We start from the raw sequence: 20,725 nt of genomic DNA, 5'->3' as shown, positions 1-20,725 counted from the left end.
GGGGGGGGGGGAGGGTATGGGGGACTTGAAATGTAAATGAAGAAAATACCTAATTAAAAAAAGAAAGAAAAAAAAGAAATTGAATCATATATATATATGTATGTATACGTATATATGTGTATTTGTGCATATGTGTATATGTGCATATGTGTGTATATATGTATGTGTATATGTGCATATGTGTGTATGTATATGTGTTTATGTATATATGTGTATATGTAAATATGTATATATGTATACACACATATGCATACACACATATATCTTTGGTGAGACAGTGGGATATGCACATAAAATTGTTATGTACCAGCTTGAGTGAGAAACGTCCCCTTGGTCTCAAGTATTTGAATACTTGGTCCCCAGATGGGGACAATATTTGAAGAGACTTAGGAGGTGCTGGATGAAATCTGGCACAAGAGACATGCTTTGAGAGTGTAATGGCTCAACCCACTCCCACTTACTTTTCTCTCTTCCTGTTCATGGTTGAGATGTGAACTTTGAATTCTCGGCAGCTCCAGCTTCCATGCCTGCCCCTGCTGCTGTGCTGTTTCTACCACGATGACCATAAACACACATGAACTTTTTCTTTCTATAAGTTGCCTTGGTCATGGTGTTTTATCACAGCAACAGAAAAGTAATGAATACATGTGGTTTTTAGAATAATTAAATTTAAAACCTTGGACAAAACTTTCAAATAGCTTTAGGTCAAGCTCTGGGGTCTGCTGGATCACACTGATGCTGAAAATTTCTGACCCGTTCTATGCACATGAAGTTTTTGGTTTTTTTTTGTTTGTTTGTTTGTTTTTTTTTGTTTGTTTTTTGAGACAGGGTTTCTCTGTGTAGCCCCGACTGTCCTGGAACTAGCTCTGTAGACCAGACTAGCCTTGAACTCAGAAATCCACCTGCCTCTGCCTCTGCCTCCCAAGTGCTAGGATTAAAGGTGTGTGCCACTGCCTGGCATGAGTTTTGATAGCCAATGAAATAATACATGTTAACACACTTTGCAAAACTATAAAGCTGTGTATATCCCCTGCATTTTATTATTGTTTTGACAATTACAATTTATAGAATTACATCTGTGTTTCCTACAGTTGCATATGAATACTTTTTCGTCTAGAGAAAAGAAAGTCCTTTTCTGTATGTCACTGGTACCCCAGCCACTTCCTGCCATTCTGCACAGATGCTGAGATCTGAGGTTTCTGTTAGACCCTCTCTGTTGCCTGTGTCACCGTGGTGCTCCATGAGAGCACAGAAATATGTCGCAGTATCCCCCAGCTGTGAGTCTGAGATCTCCAGGCTGAAGGTCTTAGCTGCTTTCTGGAAGTTCACAGAGAAGCGGTTTAACGTTGCATTATACTGCTTGTATGCTTCTTGGAGAATGACTAGAGTCACCTGCCCTCCTTGCTGTTTGTACCAGAACAAGAGGTAATTAGTATCACTTGTGTCATAGGTGCAGTCCACGGTTGCCGACTCTGCCACCTGCACAGACTTTTCCTTCTGAGGCTGAGACACTGTCTGAGCCATGCTGGCTCCTGTGGAGAAGAAAAGAGAAATGACTCCATTGTGGCTTCTGTCAGAATTAGGAACAGACTCTCAGCCTGGCTCCCAGCCTCATCTGCCTTTTTCTCTTGGTTTCAGTGTCAGGCAGGGGATACCAGACTTAAGCTTCCTGGAAGCCTGGCCCAATGATGCTGCTCTCAGAACCCAGTGCTGTTGATCCGTCTCCCGATTTCCCATTCCTGATGAGGGCTTGTAAAAGCAAATGGATTTGCCTTCTTACCAAGAGAAGTGGAAAGGAAGAGCACCCACAGGAAGAACAGCCGTACCATGCTGGAAGCCGGCTTCAGATCAGTCCTTGCTCTCAGCTGCACTAGCACCGTCTCACCTCCAAACCAGGAAATGATAGGCTAAGTGGGCTGTCACTGGTGATATCTCACTTAGAAAATGTGTCAAGGTGTGTTTATCTTTCTCTTCAGAGGATAAATCTTTCTTAAGTGAAAAAAGATACACTCAGGACCAGATGTTCTCTCGAGTAAAATAGAAAAGAAAAAAAAAGTGATATATTGTTTTTAATAGAGACAAAATTTTAGAGGAAAAGCCCTGTGTGGTGTTGTATGCCTTTAATCCCAGCAACTTGGGAGACAGAGGCAGGTGTACCTCTGTGAGTTCAAGGCCAGCCTGGTCAACAGAATAAATTGCAGGACAACCAGGGCTATGTAGAGAGACATTGTCTCAAAAAAGCCAAAGGGTAAACACCAATAACAACAATAAACAAAACAACAAAAAGAAAAACAAAAAACTCCCCCCAAACCAAAACAAATAAAAATTTGGGGTGGGGTATGGGGTGGAAAAATGAGAAGACAGTTAAGGTTGATGTAATTACAAGGTTTGCTGTAATAATTTTTCTTTTCCCCCCTTTTTCTTCTCTTTCCCTTCCCTTTCTCTCTTTCCACTCCTGTTTCTGGCTGAAAAGTTGATATCATAAAATAGTCAGTAGGTTTTCAGAATATAATATTGGTATAATTATAATTCTTTGACCAATAATTAAAAAACCCAATCTTATATGATATATAAGTGTGTACATATGCTATGGCATGTATATAGAGGTCAGAGGGCAAGTTTTGGAAGTTGCCTTTCACTTTTTTCCAAGGCAGGATGCTCACTGTTTCTGCTGCTGGGCTGTCTGTGTATGTCAGGGGAACTGCCTAGGGATCCTAGGTGCTTCTCCTGCCTGCATCTCTCGTCTTGCCTTATGAACACTGAGATTTCACATACATCTTACTGCGTCTAGCTTCTTATGTGAGTTTGGGAGATGAGCTCAGGTCCTGGTTATACAGCAAGGGCTTTTGCTCACTGAGTTATCCATCTCCTCGGGCCCCTGACCAATAGTGTTTTGATGGTGTGAGACATGATTAAAATAATTCTGACAGTGACAATGTTCAGATAGTGGAGAAAATTTGAGGCAAGAATTTAGATTCTAATTGCACTGTTATTTACTGAAGTTTTTTTTTTTTCCTTTTTCTGTGAGAAATACCTGGCTTTGGCCGTACCAAAGACCTTTACCATACTGGTGGGAGGCATTGCTGCAAAGAGTTTTGTGAATGTTTCGTAATGATTTTGTGGGGGGAAAAAGACAAAACAGAACAGCATAGTTTATCTGAGAACATTCTTTACCGCACATCTGACAGCTTGTCATCAGCATTTTGTTGTTCTTTATATTTAATTTTTTTTCTACAAAGAGAGGAAAGGGCACAAATTACAGTACTTATTTTATAATGAGGCACCTGAGCAAAAATAAAAACCCACAATGCAGAGAACCGTGAATCTCATTTACATGAATTTTCTCTGCCTACAGAATCTGTGTCACCCTCTCTTAGTCAAGGCCACCTGTACAGTGTCAGGCTTTCTATAAGTTCCTTTCCCCTCTATAAAAGCAGAATGTGAAGAGAAGATCAAATTAAGAGCCATAGAGAGAGATGGTTCTAATTCTTCTGTCTTGCTTGTTGTTTCCATTTGGAAATCTTGGTACATTGTGGATGTTTTTTGTTTTTTGTTTTCTGTTTTCTGTTTTTTTTTTTTTTTAAATCAGAGATGTTTTCAACTCCAGAGGACTTCCTAAAACATACTTTTGTCCTATTTACTGTTTATGGCTGAAGCCACAGAAACTTTTAGATGTGTTAAAGGTCCACAGTTTCTCTTTGCCTGTCCATCCTCTTATAGCAACCTCGAGGTGATGGTGTGGCATTCACTCCCAGCCTCAGCCCTGCTCAAGGAGTGAGTTTACTAACGAGGGTCTCAAGAGTGAAGCTTTCCTGATTTGCTGTGCCTGTTAGGTCTCACATTAGAAGCCTCATCTTGCTCTTGACATCTCCTGGTCCCCTGGGCCTAGCCAGCAGAACCTTAGAATCTGATACTCACCATCCAATCATTTCCCAGTAAAGTTATTGAACTCTGAAGATTCAGTAAGATGATGCATAGCATTGAAACTTCCAGCGGATGAATGGAATGTGAAGACAGGAAGATGGCAAACCAGTGTGTGAGCTTGGCTGAGCCATCCCACAAGGCAACTCTGGTCACAAGGTTTCTCACCAGAGTTAGACATAAAACTCGAGAAATAGCCCATGAAGATCACATACCCACTGCCATGCTCTCATGAGAACTATAGATGCAGAAGGCTGGCACAGAGAGATGCCAGTGGCTCAGGTGGTGTAGCACCCATTTCTGCTTTGCAGAAGTTCTTTCTGTGTGTCTGCACCATATGTGCATTTCTTTTTTAAAATTTTTATAATTTTAATATTTTTATTAACTTTACACCCTGATCACAGCCCCCTTCCGTTCTTTCTTCCCAGTCCCACCCTTACAAATCCCTCACCCTATTGTTCCCACCCCTCTCCTCAGAGAAGAGGATCCCCTCCCTTGAGTATCACCCCACCCTGGGGCATCTAGTCCCAGCAGATCTAGCCACATCCTCCCCAACTGATGTCCCTTCCAAGTAGTCCAAGTTGGGGGTAAGGGGATGAAATGGCAGGGAACAGAGACTCAGACAGCCCTCATTCTACTTGTTATGAGAACTACATGAACACCAAGCTGAACATCTGCTACAAATGTGTTAGGGAACCTGTGTTCAGTTCCTGCATGCTCCCTGGTTGGAGTTCTGGGCTCTGTTTGCCCCCATGTCCCAGGTTAGTTGACTCTGTGGGTCTTCTTGTGGTGTTCTTGACCCCTACAACCTGCTCACTTCTTTCTCCAACTCTTCCACAAGACTCCCTGGACTCCCTCTGATGTTTGGTTGTGAGTCTCTACATCTGCTTCTATCTGCTGCTTCATAAAGCCTCTCAGGAGATAGTTATGCTAGGTTCCTATCTGCAAGCATAGCAAAGTATCAGTAATGGTGTCATGGGTTGGTCTTTCACATGAGATGAGTCTCAAATTGGGGCAGTCATTGGTTGGCTGTTCCCTCAGTCTTTGCTCCATCTTTATTATTGAGCATCTTGTAGGCAGGACACATTTTGGGTTGAAGATTTTGTGGGAGGATTGGTGTCCCCCTCCCTCCTCTGGAAGTTCTGTCTGGCTACAGGAGGTGGCCATTTCCGTCTCTATAACCCCCTCTAGTAGGAATCTAAGGTAGGGTCACTTCAGTAGACTCCCTGTATCCTCTCCTGTTCCAGGGCTCCAGCTAATCACCAGAGATGTGCCCTGCCAATTTACATTTCCACTCCCAGCCCCCTCCTACCCCACTTCCCACATCTGATCACCATCCCCATTCCCCTCCCTCCCCCTCTCCTTCCCAGTTCCTTCTCTCCATCCATCTCAAATGACTATTTTGTTTCCTCTTCCAAGTGAGATTTGTGCATCCTCCCTTGGGACCTCCTTATTACCCAGTTTCTTTGGGTCTGTAGATTGTAGCATGGCTGTCCTGTACTTTATGGCTAATGACCACTTATAAGTGCGTACATATCATACATGTACTTCTTGCTCTGCATTACTCCACTCAGAATGATATTCTCAAGTTCCATCCATTTGCCTGCAAAATTCATGATTTTTTTTAAATAGCTGAATAGTATTCTATTGTGTTGTTGTACCACATTTTCTTGATTCATTTTTCAGCTGAGTGTTTCTTATGTGTGTTTCTTAACCCAACAACAGTGTTTCTTTAGCTGCTGGTCCCACCTGCTCCTGTTTGCTAAGTCCCAGATTTCTCCACTGCTACCTGGCGAGCTCAGGAGTTCTCCAGTTCTCCTGCCTTTTAATTCTTTAACTGACAGAGAAAACAGACCTGATCAAGCCAGCCAGATGGTAACAGTCTCATGTTGCCTGTTCTTATAACTCAATTCTCAGATGGAAAAAAGCAAAGAAAACACCGACCAAGCTTTCCAAAAAGTTTGTATGCGATTCACTATAGTAGGTTACAATTTATCTTATTTGAGAAGGCAATAAAGACTATTTATTAAGCTCTGAGTAATACTTGGGTATCCTCTAGCAACATGATTACTGCAGCACATATAGGTGATGCAGCCCCAATGACTGTGAGGTCTTATGGGAAGGGGATGATGGATTAGGTACTCCACTGTGGAGGGACAGCAGCCCCTCATAGTTCTGGACTACAAGGACAGACACAGTCTTGGGTCTGGGTCTGAACCTCTGCTCAGAGAATTACAACTCATCCCTTTGTATGTGGTCAGTTGGGAAGACTTGGAGGCTAATTCACTTCAGTAAATAAAACAGACCAGTTCTCAGCCCTGTATTTTCCTGACAAAATAAATCTTAGGCTCACATCCAGACCTAAGCTGCCAGATCTCTGGTTACTAGGAGCATCTCTGTCCTTTAGCCTTTTGACATTTGTTGAAAATTTAATTTTGGGACAAACATTTGAGTTCAGCTTTTCAGATACGGGAGGATTTGTATCAGGCTTTTATTTTTTTCTTGTGTGTGTGTTTGTGTATCACTGGTCTAACTTTTTATAGATCAACTTCTGCAGATAACTATTAGTGAAAGGAAGCAGCGCCCTCTTCAGGTTAAGAACTTAACTACCTTGGGTACTTTATCTTCTTCATTAGGGACCCTGTGTTCCATCTGACAGATGACTGTGAGCATCCACTTCTGTATTTGCCAGGCACTGGCATAGCCTCACAAGAGATAGTTATATCAGGGTCCTGTCAGCAAAATCTTGCTGGCATATGCAATACTGTCTGGGTTTGGTGGTTGTATATGGGATGGGTCCCCAGTCTCTGGATGGTCCTTTCTTCCATCTCAGCTCTGAACTTTGTTTCTGTAACTGCTTTCATGGGTATTTTGTTCCCCATTCTAAGAAGGAACGAAGTATCTACTCGTTGGTCTTCCCTCTTCTTGGGTTTCATGTGTTTTGCAAATTGTATCTTGGGTAGTCTAAGTTTCTGGGCTAATATCCACTTATCAGTGAGTACATATCATGTGTGTTCTTTACCCTATAGGAGGATCAACAATATGAACTAACCAGTACCCCCCAGAACTATGTATCTAGGTGCATATGTAGCAGAGGATGGCCTAGTTGGCCATCAATGGGAGGAGAGGCCCTGGTCTTGGGAAGATCATATGCCCCAGTACAGGGGAATGCCAGGGCCAGGCAGCAGGAGTGGGTGGGTTGGGAAGCAGGGCAGGGGGAGGGTATAGGGGACTTTCGGGATAGAATTTGAAATGTAAATGAAGAAAATATCTAATAAAAAAAAGAACTTAACTACCCTGATCTTTGGAATTTACTTCTAAGAAAGAATTTGATTGCATCTGGAAATCTGTTCGGTTCACAGGTCTGCAGTGGCAGCTCAGTCCACTCATAAACACTTCATGGATACACCAGCAGTCCAAGTCAGTAGAGTCAGGAGAGCAGTAGCAGTGTCACGACCTAGCAGAAATAGCCAGGCCTCACCCTTGGCATAAGTTCTAAGGAAAGGTGCTATTCATAAGCCTTAGGTTGTTTCCAGGGTAATAGAGCTCAGCCTCTGGGATAGGCAGTGCGCTATTTTTTTCTTCAACCCATTACCTCAAAAGTCACATTTTCTATAATCACCAGACTTACCCCTGTGATTTATTTTAACAATGACAACTTTTTTGAATCTGCCCAAATGCCCCCTATAGGGGCCCACTGTCTACTTACACTCTTCTTACCTCATAGGCCCCTCTCTACATATCTCATTTCTTCTAAGATTTTGGCCTCTGTAGACAACCTCCCTTTTCCCTTTGCAGCCACCCTCATCATCTTTTATTGATGCAGATTGACAAAACCTGGATCTGCCCACCACATATCTATTTATACAGGTAAGGTGAAACATAGACTCTAAATGGAAAAGTTCCCACTCCTTAGGCACCCCTGGCTTAGCCTTCTCAGAGAGATCTTAAAATCCTTGCCAAATAGACAGCAGCCATTCTCTAGCCACTCTGAGGAGGAACTATCCTGCCTCTTCCTCTGGCAACAACTCTAACCATATCATATTTGATAAACACATCTTATTATCCTTTGTGGTGGTTTGAATACACTTGGCCCATGGGAAGTGACACTTTTAGGAGGTGTGGCCTTGTTGGAATAGGTATGGCCTTGTTGGAGGAAGTATGTCACTGTGTAGGTGGTCTTTGATTGCATTTAGAACAAGATATAGAACTCCCAGTTCCTTTAGGACTATTTCTGCCTGCAGGCTGCCATGCTTCATGCTATGAGGACTTGAGCCATTCCAAGTATATTCTCACTGTTTTCTACTTCCTGACTGTGGAATAATGTGAAAGCTCTCAGCTGTTCTTGCACCATGCCTCTGCTCTACCACCATGAACTGTAATCTCTGGAACCATATTCCCAATTAAATAGTTTGTTTTATAAGTTGCTTTGATCATGGTGTTTTGTTACAGCAATAGAAAAACAATGGAGACAATTCCCAAACAGCACCAACAAACAGGTGTCAAGTGCTCAAACATGTGAGCAGATGGGGGACCTTTCTCAAACCACCATAGTTTAGTTGGGAATTCCAATGGATATCTGTGTGTGAAACTACAGCAGCATTTAGTGGTTTATGATCCCTATCCTAGGCTTGAAAATTATAAGCCTGTACTTGAGACATTGTTACGATGCATTTCTTTTCTTTAGGAGAGAGGGTAGTGTTAGAATGACTCACATGTCATGACAGGCTAGATCAAAGAACTGGGTAAGATAGTGAAAGTTTTTTGTTTGTTTGCTTGTTTGTTGTTTTTTTGCAGTAGGTGTTGGGATCAGAGACAAAGTATTCCAAATATTTTTCTATTTGAGAGCACTTTTTGAGAGGAAAGGAACAGGGATACACATAGGGTCCCAGTGGGGAGTGCAGAGTGGAAGAATGCAGTGGGTTTGGTTAGAAGAAGCCAGGGAACTTGAGCAAGTATGTGATGCAGAGAGGTGTGTCTCTGCTTTGCAGATGAATGGAAAGTGGGTTAGAGGTTGGGTTGGGTCTGGGGAAGATGGTGTTCTTAGCTTAGGCCTGTCTTAACAAGGAGGAAGAGAGGGAGCAAAGGGTCCTCTTCGAGATGAAAATATGGCAGAAGTAGTGGCAGTCAAAGTCTGAAGGAGAAGGCAAACCACGAGAGGGTTCATATTTGAGAAGAGGGGCATCATATTTTGGAGGATGGGATTCTGACGAGAAGACTTTCTGAGAGGATTCTCATGTAGGAGGACCTGAAATCAAACGGGAAGCACAGAGATGGATACGATTAAAATAGATAAAGACCTGGGTGAGCAGACTTCCACCCACCTTCTACTGTGCTGAAGAGAGACCTCCAGGTTTATTTGAATTTGGAAGTCAGATGTGCCTTCCTGTGCTCTGGGCACAGAGGATACTGTGGCCAGGCCATAATGCAATAAAATATGGGATGTTTAGACTTGATAGAAACTTTTAGTCCTGGGGCAGATAAATTTGTGAGGAGGCATGTCAAAGGAGAATCTCCCGATCATTCAGAATATTGTTGGCCCATGATTGCAGAGAGAGGTGAGGAAAGACTTTCCTTGAGGGGTCCTGTGTGATGATGAAGTACCCCCCAAAGGGGAAGCATTCTCTCTAGCTGGGGCTTCTGAGGAGTCTGCCTGGTAGACAGTCAGAAAAGAAGAGGCTCCAGAGGAGGGAAACCCCTCAAGTGTCACTGACTGTCGAGCCAACTGATAGTGGCTGCAGGGAGTGCAAAGGAGAAAGCCCCGTTAGAGGAAAAGACAGGCAAGGAGACCTGAGCCCTCTACTACAGATGGCTTTCTCCGAGTAAACCTGTGGAATAGAGATTCCTAGAATGTGAAACAAGAGAGAGCTCACTGTCTACCTACAGAGCATTGTGGAGAAAAAGTTGGGGGCGGGGGATGTAGAGGAGGCCAGAAGCTTCCTAATTTTGGGTAGACACTGGCCACTAGGAGTGAGACAAGAGTGGTGATTCCTTAGTGAAGAATGTCTGCTGACAAATACTTTCTGTGGCCAGCTGTCATCAGGGGTCTGCAGGGGTGCTGGCAGGGGTATAGGAAAACAGCTCTAACTTGTTCTGGAATGAGAATTACTATGGTTTTGGCAACTTGTCACACTTTAGCCAAAATAGAGGAGCTTTCCAAAATGTCTGTCAACCTGTTGGGTGGTGAACAGATGAGATATGTACGTCTAGAGATTGAAGTTTGGTAAACGTGACCTGCCACATCATATTCTGAGAGAAATTAGTGTTTTCCTCCTCAGTAAACCTGGCCCTTATTTGTAGTCACTTAAGTGTTCACCTTCCCTCACTAGCTGTGATGGTTTGTATATACTCAGCTCAGGGAGTGGCACTATTAGAAGGCATGGCCCTGTTGGAGTAGTTTTGTCCTTGTTGGAGTAGGTGTGTCACTGTGAGCATAGGCTTTAAGACCCTCATCCTAGCTGCCTGGAAGTCAGTATTCTGCTAGCAGCCTTCAGATAAAGATGTAGAACTCTCAGCTCCTCCTGCACCATGCCTGCCTGGACACGGCCATGCTCCCACCTTGATGATAATGGACTGAACCTCTGAACTTGTAAGCCAACCCCAATTAAATGTTATCCTCTATAAGACTCTCATTGGTCATTGTTTCTGTTCACAGCAGTAAAACCCTAACTAAGACACGAGTAATCCCCTCAGAAAAGTTCATCTCTTTCTTTGTTACTTTTAAAAAGAATCCCAGTGTTTTGTTTTCACATATAGAGAGGCTGTAGCGGGTGAGTCTGTTTAAGAAGTGGTCCTAGGAATCCAGAGTGCTAATGGTGAAGGGCAACAGTAGGACTAGGGTTGGATTCTGGCAGAGATGCACACAGGACTCCTCTTACAGAGGTTTAGCTGGCAGGGGTCGGGGTAATTCCCATGTAGCCCTTTCTGGTGGCATGTGTTCTAGGACTGTGAGCTCTCAAGGCACCACAGGCTGAAGGAGGGGAGTGCATCTGTGTTTTATTCTCAGTTTTAAGTGAGTCTCAACTCCAGCCTTTTCTGTCATGGTTCTGGCTAAAATCAGAGACAGAGCTCTGAATGGGACAACAATGCCGATGAAATACTTGCTCCAGCTCTCTCTATGCTCCTCAGACTCATCACGCTTGCCCTTCAGTACTTCCACCAAGTGCTTTCACTCTTTGTAACATTTGATAAAGCAAGATTGCATGACATGAGCTCTAGTCTCCACTTCCTTAGCCAGAGCTAAGAACGTAATTGGTACTCACACGTCTCTTGTCTCCTGTACTACACTCTCAATATTTCCTTACCCTTGGATAGTGCATACTGGGCCTTGATTGCCTGCCCAGTGGGCAGACCCATGTCTTCTCTGCTGAGAGATTTTAGTTCCTGACATTTTGATCTTCCCAGAGCTTATTGCTACACTTCTGTTGCTGTTTGTGTTGGTGTGTAAACAGCAAAGGCAACACTGTGAAGCATTCGCCTTCCAATCATATCCCCCTTTCCCCTCTCCTGCCACAGCAATTGGTGTTTCACTATAGACAAATCACTTAGCCCTCTCAAATTATTAACTCTACACCTTGCATAGAGGACCATGGGCATACTGAGTTCAAATTAACCTCAATGAAAGCCACAGAACCAGACACGATGCACCTTATCTGAATTCTCTGTTGGAAGTATCCTTATAGAACCAAGACATTTAACTAGGCAGAGCCTAGCATTGTGTGTAAAGGAAACACAGTTCCAGATATTGGATTCCCTTTCGGTTAGGACCCCATAGCATGATGGTTTGAGGAAATCTACTTTTGGATGTGGATGGTCAATGAAAAGTATAAACATTTGACAAAAATTCGTGGAGGCAAGAACTTCTAGATTATAAGAATTGCTGAACAGAGGAAATGTTTAAGGCATTTGCTCCATCTTGTGTAAATATGATTTGAAGCTCTGAGAGTCAAGTAGAATTATGAAAGCGCCATGAAAGTAGGAACACTTACATGGCCATCTTGACTGTTACTTTAAGAGTTACAGTCCAAAGATACCTCTTTCCTGTGTTTCTTGCAGCTGGAGGAAAGTAGCACTTACTCCTAAGAAAAGTTGATGATTTTTCTCTTCTGTTACCCCGGCTACTTCTTCCATGTTTGCACAGATGCTGAGATCTGAGGTTTCTGTTAGACCCTCTCTGTTGCCTGTGTCACTGTGGCTCCCCCTGAGTGCACAGAAATATGTCGCAGCATCCCCCAGCTGTGAGTCTGAGATCTCCAGGCTGAAGGTCTTAGCTGCTTTCTGGAAGTTCACAGAGAAGCGGTTTAACGTTGCATTATACTGCTTGTATGCTTCTTGACGAACGACGAGAGTCACCTGCCCTCCTTGCTGTTTGTACCAGAACAAGAGGTAATTAGTATCACTTGTGTCATAGGTGCAGTCCACAGTTGCCGACTCTGCCACCTGCACAGACTTTTCCTTCTGAGGCTGAGACACTGTCTGAGCCATGCTGGCTCCTGTGGAGAAGAAAAGAGAAATGACTCCATTGTGGCTTTTGTCAGAGTTAGGAATAGACTCAGTCTGGTTCCCATCCTCCTCTGCCTTTCCTCTTGATTTCAGTGCCAGGCAGGGGATACTGGACTTACCTCCCTGAGAAGCTTGGTTTTAAGAGTCAATGCAGTATTTCTACTACCAATTGTCCCCTTTTCTTCAAAACCCTAGTCACCCAAGGGAATAGAGACCTACAGCCTCCTTACCTAGACAGGTCGTGATCACAACTGCCCACAGTGAGCTAAGGACTGCCGTGCTCCCCGCTCTCCTTGCAGGGTGAAGTCTCTTGCTCTGATCATTGTCTTCTATGTGTGCTGGCAGTTCTTCAAAGCAGGAAAGCTTTCACAGGTGGGTGGGGGATTATATGTTGCTGAGGAGAGATTTTCCGGTCCTTTGTTGTTCTGTTTCTCAGGCTTTTGGTTATAGTTTAAAGGACAGTTAATAGTGAGGGTTTTTTTTTTTTTTTTTTTTTTTTAGATGGGATGAAAAGAAAGAAGAAATGGAGTTAGTGAATCTTACAAAAATAACAGCAAAGTATGTTAGGTAAGACATAATTAAGGACAATAAAACATCCTTGTTATGGTAAGGCATTCAGTTGTTTGTGTCTTCACAATTTCTTAAGGTGAAAAATGAGAAAAGAAGAAACTTGTGAGAGAAAAAAACCTAACTAAATTCAGAAATAAGTGGAAGAAAGAGAATTCATAAGATATAATTATGCTTATATTTCCCATCTCTCTATAATTTTAAAATCAGATCTTCCTCGTGCTACTTTACAAAGCTCTGCAACAGTGACTTCGGAGTTCTCATCAGCATTACAGTGCTTTAGATAGCTTAGTTCATATTCTGTTACTCTTAAAACACATTTCATTCTGAGAAAATATGCAACAAGAACTCTAGAAAGCCCCTAACTGACTCATTAGATTTGTGCTTTGCCAGAGCAAGGATCTGCATAATCTCAGAGCTGGAGTCCCAAGGTGGGAGCATGAGGTGGAGTCTGGCACCTGGTGGATGCTGTCTGGGAGCCTGTCTCCACTCACAGAAACAGTCAAGGACTTGGGAGGATTGCAGCTGACTCTGACAGAAGCTACTGACGTCTCCCCCTCTCTAATGGCGGCGATAGAAGAGGCACTAGACTAGAGACTCTCCTATAGCATCTCCATCTTGGTCTCATGATTTGAATTCCTGTATTTTAGATCCCTTCAAGTCAGTGCTAGGACAGAGACTTGTGTATAAGTGTTTTACTACACTTACATTTAGGGAATGTTGGCTGGAAGTAAATTGAGAAGAGAAGAAGGAGAATACATGCCCAAAGCCAGCCACCACTGTAGCAAACTACAGAACAATATTGCTGGGTATGTCTGGGAGACATTGATAGAATAACCTTTGGGATTATCCCAAATGATTCACAAAGCGGGTGGAGAAATTATCTGTGAATTTTCCATCACTGATTAAGTACTGCTCTTATGACAAACTCTGGTGCTCACAGCTTAACCCACACACTGTCCACGTGGCTCCCCTGGTTTACCCACACACTGTCCGCGTGGCTCCCCTGGTTTACCCACACACTGTCTGCGTGGCTCCCCTGGCCAGAAAGTAGTCCCCAGAGTTGCTAGAATTTTTAGCAAGTAATGTCCAGAGGTAATCACTAGGATCATGAGGAAGTTACCAATAGCACCTGTACAATATGTCTCCAGACGCGCTCAAATCTTCTTGTGCTTTGTGACGACAGCCACCCAGAGCTCCAGTATTTGCAAAAGAGACAGAGAAGGTTAGTGGAACAGGTGAAAGTTCATACGGTTTATTCCAAGCCTGTAATCCACACTTATTATTTTCCTTCAAATTCTTCCATTACTAATTACTCTTGCCATGTGAGAGTACTTAAGCTGTCCTAGATGTTCTTCTTTATGAAATTATGTAGACGTCCATTTCCTAGTTATTCTGCCATTATTAGGTCATGGTTGCCATACTTTCCTGTTGCAGTGACCAAAAGCCATTGTTAAAGACATGGTAAAAATGTAAATGTACAAATGAGCTTTTGACATATTTTACCAGCTCCCGATAGCCACAGCCCTATACAATGATCAGGATCAGCTGTGACGTTACAGCAGGCTGTAGTGGAGGTCCCACGACTCCTTCCCAGACTGTCTTCCAAAGAGCTGCAGGCACTGAGAGAGGATTGTCCAAGGGAGAGGCTGTGTGTATTGCAGGTGGCAGACCTGGAAGTACAGGGCTACTCAAACCTACTGAAGACCAGACCGTGTCACCCAAAGCCCCAGATGTTGGAAATGGAGCTGCATGGTATGATGTTAGTACTGTTGGATTTTTGTCTTGTTTTGGTCTGGTCTTTGTTTTGCACCGCCCCCCCCCCATTCATTTTGGAATGGGAATATTTATTTATTTAATATCTTGGCATATTTTTTATAATTTGTCTTGATTCACTGTATGACTGAAATAAAATATGTAAATTCTAATGCCTTTATTTTTTTTCCTATGAAGAATTTTTATTTCCTACTTTGTGTAGTATAATTTCTTTTAATTAGATATTTTCTTTCTTTACATTTCAAATGTTATCCCCTTTCCTAATTTCCCCTCCAAAAACCTCCTATCCCTTACCCCCTTCCCCTGCTCACCAAGCTACCCACTCCCTCTTCCTGCCCCTGCCAGTCCTCTATACTGGGGCATAATTTCGCCTACTGTCCATCAGAAATATGTGACTTGCATTTAGTTGTATCAGGGCTCATAGATAAAAGTTTAACTTCAATCTCAGGAAAGAATATGGAGCTTTGAACAGTGTATGACTATGAGAATTTTTCACGTTAAGTTGAACATGTATGGATTATGAGATGACCATGAGGCATGTAGTACTGTGCTGGAATATCGTGATCTGGCAGTAGAATGTCTCCCACACGCTTATGTGTTTGAGCAGTGGATCCTCAGTAATTGGTGTTGCTTTTGTAAGTTGTAGAACTTTTTTTTGAGATGGGTTTACTTGGAGGAAGTGGGTCATTGGGGATGGGACTAGGAGATTACAGCCATACCTTACTTCTAGCCCTGACCTAGTAGGTACTATTCCTAATAGGTACTTATGTGAGCAGGCCACACTACTGGCTTTGATACCACACACAGGATCAGGTCCAATTACCATGCCTTCTTTGCCACAAAACTGTGAGTCAAGATGATGTATTAAGTTGCTTCTTGTGAAGTATTTGGACTCAGTGATAAGAAACAATAATACATTTACAGTTGCATATTAAAGGCTCGGTTGTATCTAGTAGCGATGCATTGGATGTTTGATGACAGAAGTACCTAACTCTGACCTGGTAAGAGAGAAACCTGCGGAGAGGACCATGGTTCTATTATCTTGGATCATCTATTTCATGAGCATTGCTGAAGCAAAGTGATGAATGCGGATAGAGGCTGGCTGGGAGTCTTTGTACGGATCACTTCACCTACACGGCCATTGAGAAGATCTTCTGTAGTGGGTGCTCTCTGGTGGTTTGTGACATGAGAAACAGTGATCTGAACATTTGGCATCTATGCTCACTGCTCCCCACGGACACAGTACCCTTCAGCCCATAGGCTTCTGTAACCCTCCTCCCACTCCCACTCTACCTGCACTGGATTCTGATTCTACAGAAGAGTCCAAGGCATTTGCAATTTCCCAAAGGCCCACTGCTCATTATCTGTGAGTGCAGCCTTAACTTTCTCCCTAGTTTGAACTTTACACTCAGGAGGCAGTATCTTTTCACCATCCCATTCTCCTTTCCCTGTCTTTTGGAAGTTTTATAGCAGCTTCTGTAGGTTTTTTTTTTTGTATTTGATCTTCTAAGCTAATTTTTTGAAATGTCAAATATATTTTCTTTTACAACTGAATTGGATGATCCTGGCTTTCAAGATTTGTATTGTGACATCTTTGTAAAAGCCTACAAAGAAGCTGAAAGGCAGGCCCTTTATGCTGGTGTTTTGGTGCTTTCTCTTGGTATTGACTCAGGAGCTCGGGTTTCACACTGAGACACAAACTACATCAGACAGTATTTGAAGGTCTTGTCTCATAGTGCATGTCCTGGAAGGAAACGTTTGCTGGTTTTTTTTTTTTTTTTTTTTTTGCAAGTTCTCCTCACATCTTCTTTTGGTCATAGGAAAACTGAAGTAAGTCTCTTGAAACCCAGGTGAACAGGTATGTTCTTGGGCCTCTCAGCAGGGTTTAGGTAAAGGCTGCAGGTGCCTGAGGGTCACCGTGTGCTCAGTACATAGAACAGAGTTCAGTCTTGGAGCTTGGAATCCTGTGTGAGCAGGGGAAAGTGCTGGCCTTCTATAACCAGCCTGCTTGTGAATCTTCTACTGATCTTCTCTTTAACCGCTGGAAACATCACCTCAGGGTGGTGAGGATCCCCTCGGGATCATTGGAAGCTCTGTCTTGGTAACTACAGCTCAGTGTGAAGTCTTTACCTTCCTTATCCATCAAGGACGTATCTGTTCTACCAGTGCTTGTCCATTTGACCCTGCTTAAGGAAAAACAAAGAGATTTTCATTCATAAAAAATGCTTTAGTATTCATGTCTAGAATTTTCCTTAGTTGTCCTATATCTCTTAGAATAATCTCTATGTTGTCCTGATTCCCTGTGTTTCACTGCCAGGGCACACGTGTGCTTCCTCCTGATCCTCCACTGTCCCACCCACAGGTCAGTTGCACACAGAGGAGGAACACTGAAGCCATCATTAAAGCAAGACTCATTCTTTCTTCTTCCCAAGCCTCAGAGGATGGCCTGGGCACCCACTACTGACTGTGTTCAATAGCCTGACTAGTTGTTCTAGCTTTGAATCTTTGAGCTTGCATCTTGTTTCCATAGCGATGAAAACCTTCCTGTCATGTGAAACAGTGCCTGCCTTCCCTCTGCTGACTCTTCCACTTTCTAGTTGTCAGCAGATAGTTCTGCCACACGTCAGAAAATTTAAATGAAAACCCTCTTTTTGTTTTCCTTTAATCTGAGGTAACTGAATACATTACATTAAAGGAAGATAGAACAGAAATGCAAAGCAAACAAAGGAGAGAAATCCACGCGATGTCAATGCTATTGTATTAATGGTAATTGTCTGGGAAGGTGAACAGTTTCCTGTATTCCTACAGAACATTTTCGAGTTAAATCTGTGTGCCATTGTATTTTCTTGTGGTTCTGTGAAGAAAATGTTCAATGTGTCTTTCTTCTCCACCCCTCTCAGGGGTTACTTAAGAAGTATCTGAATCTTGAAACCCTGTCTTGAAAACCAAAACCAAACCAAACCAAACCAAATCACCAAATGGAGGCTGCGTCAATTCTATGAACCAAAAGTCTTTTGCATTTTGGTAAACCTTTTTATTTAGAAAGTGTCAAGTATTATTAGCCATTTTATGTCTTCTCTATTACCAAAGTTGGCGTTCAATATGGTGTGTGTGTGTGTATGTGTGCCTGCTTACATATGAATTTCAAATCACAATTAGTACAAAAGTTTGAATTTACTTTTTTTTGAACACATGCACTGTGTTTTCTGTTGCTGTATGCAATTCATTACTATGCAGCATGCTACACTCAGTCTTCAGAGGGTTGTGTAGGGGATGGATTTAACTGACATACAATGAAGTTCATAAACTTGGATATTGTCATATTCTTTGTGTATTCTTTTTAGCTCAGTAATGTCTAGACTTTTCTATTAGAAATAGAACCTTTCACAAGCAGAATTTTACCTTTTAAGTAAAATGGACTGTGCTTTATCTTAATATGACAAATGTAATCAATATTTTATTAATCTTTTGAAAAATTCTACAGTGCATTTTGATCCTATCTACCCCCACTTTACTTTTTCCCAGTTCTTATTCCATCTGCCTAACTCTCCAACTTCATACCTTTGTTGGTTTGTTTGTTTTTTCCTTCCTTTCTTTCTTCTTCTTTTTTTATTTTTGTTTTTAAATTCGAACTCCATTGACTCCAATTTGTGTTGTTCATGTACTTCAGGATGTGGAGTTATTCACTGAGGTGTGACCACCCTACCAGGGGCCATATCCTTAAACAAAATGGACCATGCCTTCCCTAGAAGCTATCAGTTGTCCAAAGCTCCCAAAATAGGGGTGGTGGCTCATCAGCCCTTTCTGTCTCTGTGTGGGAATGCTGATTGGCTTGACTTTGTACAGACAGCTGAGTGCAGCAGTCCTGTCATGCCCAAAAGAACCCTGCTGTGTTCTGGTCTTTCCCAATATCTGGTTCTTACAATCTTTCTGGTCCCTCTTCTTCCAGTGATCCGTGAGCCTCAAGGAAGGGGTGTGATATAGATGGTCTGGTGGTGACTGAGCACTATACAATGCTTATTCTCTGTCCTGAGGCCAGCTGTGATTTTCTACAGTAACCACCATCACCATCTACTGTTCAAAGCAGCTTTTCTGATGGGCATTGAGAATTGTATTAATCCAAGGCTACAGAGATAAGAATAGAGAGGGCACTTTGAAACTAGGTCCATTTAGCAAAATAATGTGTTCACTCTGGGGACTACAAGCTTCTGAACTATGAATTCTTGGTCATAGTTACAGTACCAGGCAAAAGTTTCCTCCTGTAGAATAATCCTTAAGTCCAGAAATATCCTTAACAGCGAGAAAGAGGGTTTTTACCACCATAACATTCTGTTGTTATTTCACCCATGGACATCTTTCATGCCAGTCATTGTAGGTCACATGGTTCACAGCTGGATAAGACTGCTGATGACATTATTTGTCTCCAGTTGCCCATGTAACATCTTTCAATAATGTGAAATATAGACAAAGGGAGAAGTTTCTTGGTCAATAAAGACTTAATTTCTCCATTTTCTGTGATCAATGTGTGTGGTCTTAGAAATAGGGTGTTAGCATTATGTTCTGGAGGGCAACTGTGTTAGTCACTAACCAAGGCAAATCTTATAAAAGAACACATTTAATTGGGGGGTTGCTTACAGTTTTAGAGGTTTAGTTCATTATCTCTCTCTCTCTCTCTCTCTCTCTCTCTCTCTCTCTCACACACACACACACACACACACACAGAGAGAGAGAGAGAGAGAGAGAGAGAGAGAGAGAGAATCATACATTTCCTTCAACAAGTACATACCTATCAAACAAGGGCACATTTCCTAACCCTCATGATCCTTTCAAACAGTTCCATTCTCTAGTGACCAATCATTCCAATATATAAACCTACTGGGGTCATCTTCTCAAACCACCACAGCAACCAAGATCAATGGCAGTGGCCTATATTGTTTTGTGTGTGTGGGGAGGGGGTGTCTCTGGGACACCTTTGACCAACAATCTGAAGGTAGGTATCCCAAATCTGGCACTGGGCTATTTTTCCTTTGGCAACCCATTGCTTCTAGGATGAGCAAAATCCCTTTTGTAAGGTAACTCCAATTTAACTCTATCTATCTATCTATCTATCTATCTATCTATCTATCTATCTATCATCTATCTGTCTACTTGAGTTGATAAATTAGTAAGTTTTTACATGACTTCTTCAAGCATGCTTAGAGTTATTTATCCCTCCCAAATCCCCTCCTCTTCCTTACCTAACCATTCCTCCCTCCGTGTAAACCTCCTTCTCCATTCTTTTCCCAAAGGGAAAAAATTGTTTTCCAGTGATCAAAATTTATTTTAGTATTTACATTTTATCACTATTTCCAATGCTCATTTTTTATTAGCTCATAAAAACATATGCGCAATAAACTTGTATCTGTTTATGTCGACTGCATGTGATTGTTTAATTTCTTTTAGTCCTGTCTTTAAAGAGTATGATGAAACCTAGCATGGTGGGATGAATAATCAGGACTTTCTAAGTTTTTGAACAATTGTAAGTATCTGACAAATAATTCAAAATAAAGATAGGGATTTGGATTTTAAAAAAGGAAAGAAAGAAGTGCTAAAATATATGCGATGAGAGTGATGGCTAAAGATGGACCTCTCTCTCTCTCTCCCTCTCTCTCTCTCTCTTCATATATATATATGTATATATATATACATATATATATAAATTTATAATGTTTCAGTGGAGTTTTTTCCTTTATATTTCTCTCATATATTACATCCCAATTGCAGTTTCCCCTCCCTCCTCTCCTCCTAGCTACCCTCCACCTTCTCCTTTCTTTCTCAGTTTCCTTTCAGAAGAAAGCAGTTTTCCCAGGGATATCAGACATGTCACATCAAATTGCAAAAAGACTAGGTATCTCCCCTCATATGAAGGCTGGACAAGGCTACCCAGTAGGAGGAAAAGGGTCCCTCCAAAGCAGGTAAA

General features: G+C 42.3%; 1 protein-coding gene across 1 annotated transcript in view; it reads right to left on the bottom strand.

Moving 5' to 3' along the window:
- LOC110309056 (immunoglobulin kappa light chain-like) overlaps window positions 1–20,725 on the bottom strand; it is a 447,110-nt gene that overhangs the window by 253,870 nt on the left and 172,515 nt on the right. Inside the window, exon 3 of the mRNA XM_029469031.1 lies at window positions 12,274–12,281. Within this exon, the coding sequence (XP_029324891.1) occupies window positions 12,274–12,281 (8 nt within the window). The remainder of the gene's footprint in view (window positions 1–12,273; window positions 12,282–20,725) is intronic.

The sequence above is a fragment of the Mus caroli genome, chromosome 14 (genome assembly GCF_900094665.2).
Source record: "Mus caroli chromosome 14, CAROLI_EIJ_v1.1, whole genome shotgun sequence".
Classification (NCBI taxonomy): Eukaryota; Metazoa; Chordata; class Mammalia; order Rodentia; family Muridae; genus Mus; species Mus caroli.
Note: the sequence above shows the minus strand (reverse complement) of the source record. Positions and strands in the feature narration are given on the sequence as shown.